Genomic DNA, 2,340 nt, shown 5'->3' with positions numbered 1-2,340 from the left:
GTGGATTTGTCTGGGGAGGCGCAGGTCAGTGCAGACTGCGGGGCCGGCGGGGCCGAGGCTGGACCCTGGGTCTTCCGGGGTGAGCAGGACCGTCCGGCACGACAGCATCAGCCGCCAGGTGGCAGCAAGGGATGGGAGGCAAGGCCCAGGCTCCAGAAACCAGGAATGGCTGCTCCCAGCGCACCCGGTTGGGGCTCAGGGGGCTGTGACTGTCTCCCTCGTATCAGAGGCCCCCCTGGGCTGGCCGGCCCCAGAAGAAAGCCCTGCCTCCTCCCTTCCAGCCTGGACATGGTAGTCCCGCCAGGGCTCGAGGCCGGCCCTGCCCCTCACCCCTCCGTTCGCCCAGGCCCACTCTCCATCCCTGGACACAGCTGCCGGCTCAGGCCTCCGGTGCCTCCCACCCCACCCCCGTCTCCCACGGCCACACGCACAGACCCCAGGAGCCCCCAGGGAGCCCCCTCTGCTGCCACGGCTGCCTCCACAGAGGCCGCTGGCCCGGGTCCCTGGGCTGGGAGCCAGATGCCGACCCATGTGGCTCAACGAATGGAGGGGAACTGCCGCCGCGGAGGAAAGACCCAGAACCGGCCCAGAGCCAGACGCTCTGAGACGCAAACCAGGGGCCCCGCACCCCAGTGCCACGGCCCTCCCCCACGCCCCCCCAACAGGCTCCCCCGCCCTGCCCCGCCCCTGTGCCCACTCCCCCAGAACCTAAGCCTGTGGCTGCATGGCGCCCCCTGCAGGGCGAGGGGAGGACCCAGCCCCACTGCCCCACCTCTGCTGGCCAGGTCCGGATGGGCAGGTCGGCCCGCCCCCCGCCAGGGGCCCCCCGCCCCCGGGACATAAAGCCAGCCAAGGCCGCTCCCGGGGAACCTCTGCTGTCCGCCATGAAGGGGAGCAGCACCTTCCTGCTGGCGGCTGTCACCTTGCTCTGCACCTGCGGTGAGTCTGCGCTGACAGGTGCTTCCAGCACATTCTGCTGTGGGGGCTGGGCGGGGACCTGGGAAGCTAGGAGCCCAAGCGCTGGGCTCCCCGTGGTGGAGAAGGCCCACCTTCCCTGGCGCCCCAGCCCTCCTGCACCCCAGAACACGGAGGTGGGCGACAACCCCAGCCCCTGCCGACTCCAGGCCCCGCCCTCCAAGCCCCAGGCCCGCGGCCCCGCACGGAGGGGGGTCCCCGCGTCAGGGGCTTGGCTCTCCCTCCCCCCGCGGCCCAGGGAGCTGAAGACAGAAAGCTAAGGTCAGGGTGGCAGGCGGGAACTGCAGACAGGTGGATTTGCGGTGTCGCGGAGAAAGATCAGGGGCAGGGGAGGCAGGGAAATCGTGGGGGACGCCTGGAGCAGGGGAGGCCAGCCTCAGCGGGCGTCTGGAGGCCACCGAGGTTGGAGAGCTGGGGAGGCGAGGGGCTGCGGCCGGACCCCCATCCCCCTGTCCCGGCACCGTCTCGCCCCCACCACGCAGGGCTGGTCCCCGGGGAGGACGAGAACGAGTTTTTCATGGAATTCCTACAATCGCTGCTGGTGGGGTCCCCCGAGGAGCTCTATGAGGGGCCCCTGGGAAAGTACAACGTCAACGCGGACGCCAAGGCGGCGCTGACTGAGCTCAAGTCCTGCATAGACGGCATGCAGCCCATGCACAAGGCGGAGCTGGTCAAGCTGCTGGTACTGTGCCGGGGAGGGCACCCCACTTCCCGCGCCCTGAAGCCCTTGCACGGCCACAGCCTGCTCCCCAGGCCTCACCGCCCCCAGGGCCGCCCTCGTGTCCCCTCCAGCCCCCAGGTGCAGCGTGCCAGGGCCCACAGTCCCCAGAGGGTGTCCTGCACCCGTTCCCCTGTGGAGCTGTGGCTCTGTGGTGACTGGTCACCAGGGATGGGACCTCCCCTGTGTCTGCCTTCCAGGTGCAAGTGCTGGGCAGTCAGGACAGCGCCTAGCGGACCCCAGACGCGGCTACAAGCAGCTGTGGCCACACGGCCGCCCAGACTTCCGTGTGCGCCACTTCATCCTCAACCACTCGATCAATAAAGCCTCCTGCAGCTCAGGCTCTGGCTGTCTCTTCCCACACTCGGGGACACCACCACATACACATGCAGGCGCACCCGCGTGAGGCACACGTGGATACGCGCCCCACACAGAGGGCAGCCCAGCAGTGCAAAGCCAGCCTGAGGCCCGCGGAGGCTGGAGAACAGACAGGCGGGGGCATCCGGACGGGAGAGGGTGTGGGGTTCGTGGTGCAGGTGGGAACAGGCTCGGCGCAGGGTGGGCAGAGAGCCCAGAAAGAGGAAGGGGCCGGGCTGGGAGGGCAGCTCCTTCCGAGCCAGCGAGCACAGGCGGCCCACGCGTGGCAC

General features: G+C 69.8%; 1 protein-coding gene across 1 annotated transcript; it reads left to right on the top strand.

Annotated features, from left to right (window-relative positions):
- The first annotated feature begins 884 nt into the window (after positions 1–884).
- On the top strand, positions 885–2,000 carry SCGB1C1 (secretoglobin family 1C member 1). The gene is made up of 3 exons (XM_054576807.1): positions 885–939; positions 1,458–1,657; positions 1,894–2,000. The coding sequence occupies exons 1-3, from the start codon at positions 885–887 to the stop codon at positions 1,924–1,926; spliced, it is 288 nt and encodes a 95-aa protein (XP_054432782.1). The 3' UTR covers positions 1,927–2,000.
- The last annotated feature ends 340 nt before the right edge of the window (positions 2,001–2,340 follow it).

The sequence above is a fragment of the Pteronotus mesoamericanus genome, unplaced genomic scaffold (assembly GCF_021234165.1).
Source record: "Pteronotus mesoamericanus isolate MK-2021 breed Mesoamerican mustached bat unplaced genomic scaffold, CSHL_Meso_final contig_349, whole genome shotgun sequence".
NCBI classification, from domain to species: domain Eukaryota; kingdom Metazoa; phylum Chordata; class Mammalia; order Chiroptera; family Mormoopidae; genus Pteronotus; species Pteronotus mesoamericanus.
The sequence above is the reverse complement of the archived record's forward strand: the minus strand, read 5'-3'. Positions and strand labels throughout refer to the sequence as shown.

Excerpts from the sequence above, each read along its gene's own strand:
- SCGB1C1 (XM_054576807.1), top strand. The coding sequence starts at position 885 with ATGAAGGGGAGCAGCACCTTCCTGCTGGCGGCTGTCACCTTGCTCTGC. Across the intron at positions 940-1,457 it reads CACCTTGCTCTGCACCTGCG|GGCTGGTCCCCGGGGAGGAC; the intron begins GTGAGTCTGCGC and ends CCCACCACGCAG. Across the intron at positions 1,658-1,893 it reads CGGAGCTGGTCAAGCTGCTG|GTGCAAGTGCTGGGCAGTCA; the intron begins GTACTGTGCCGG and ends TCTGCCTTCCAG.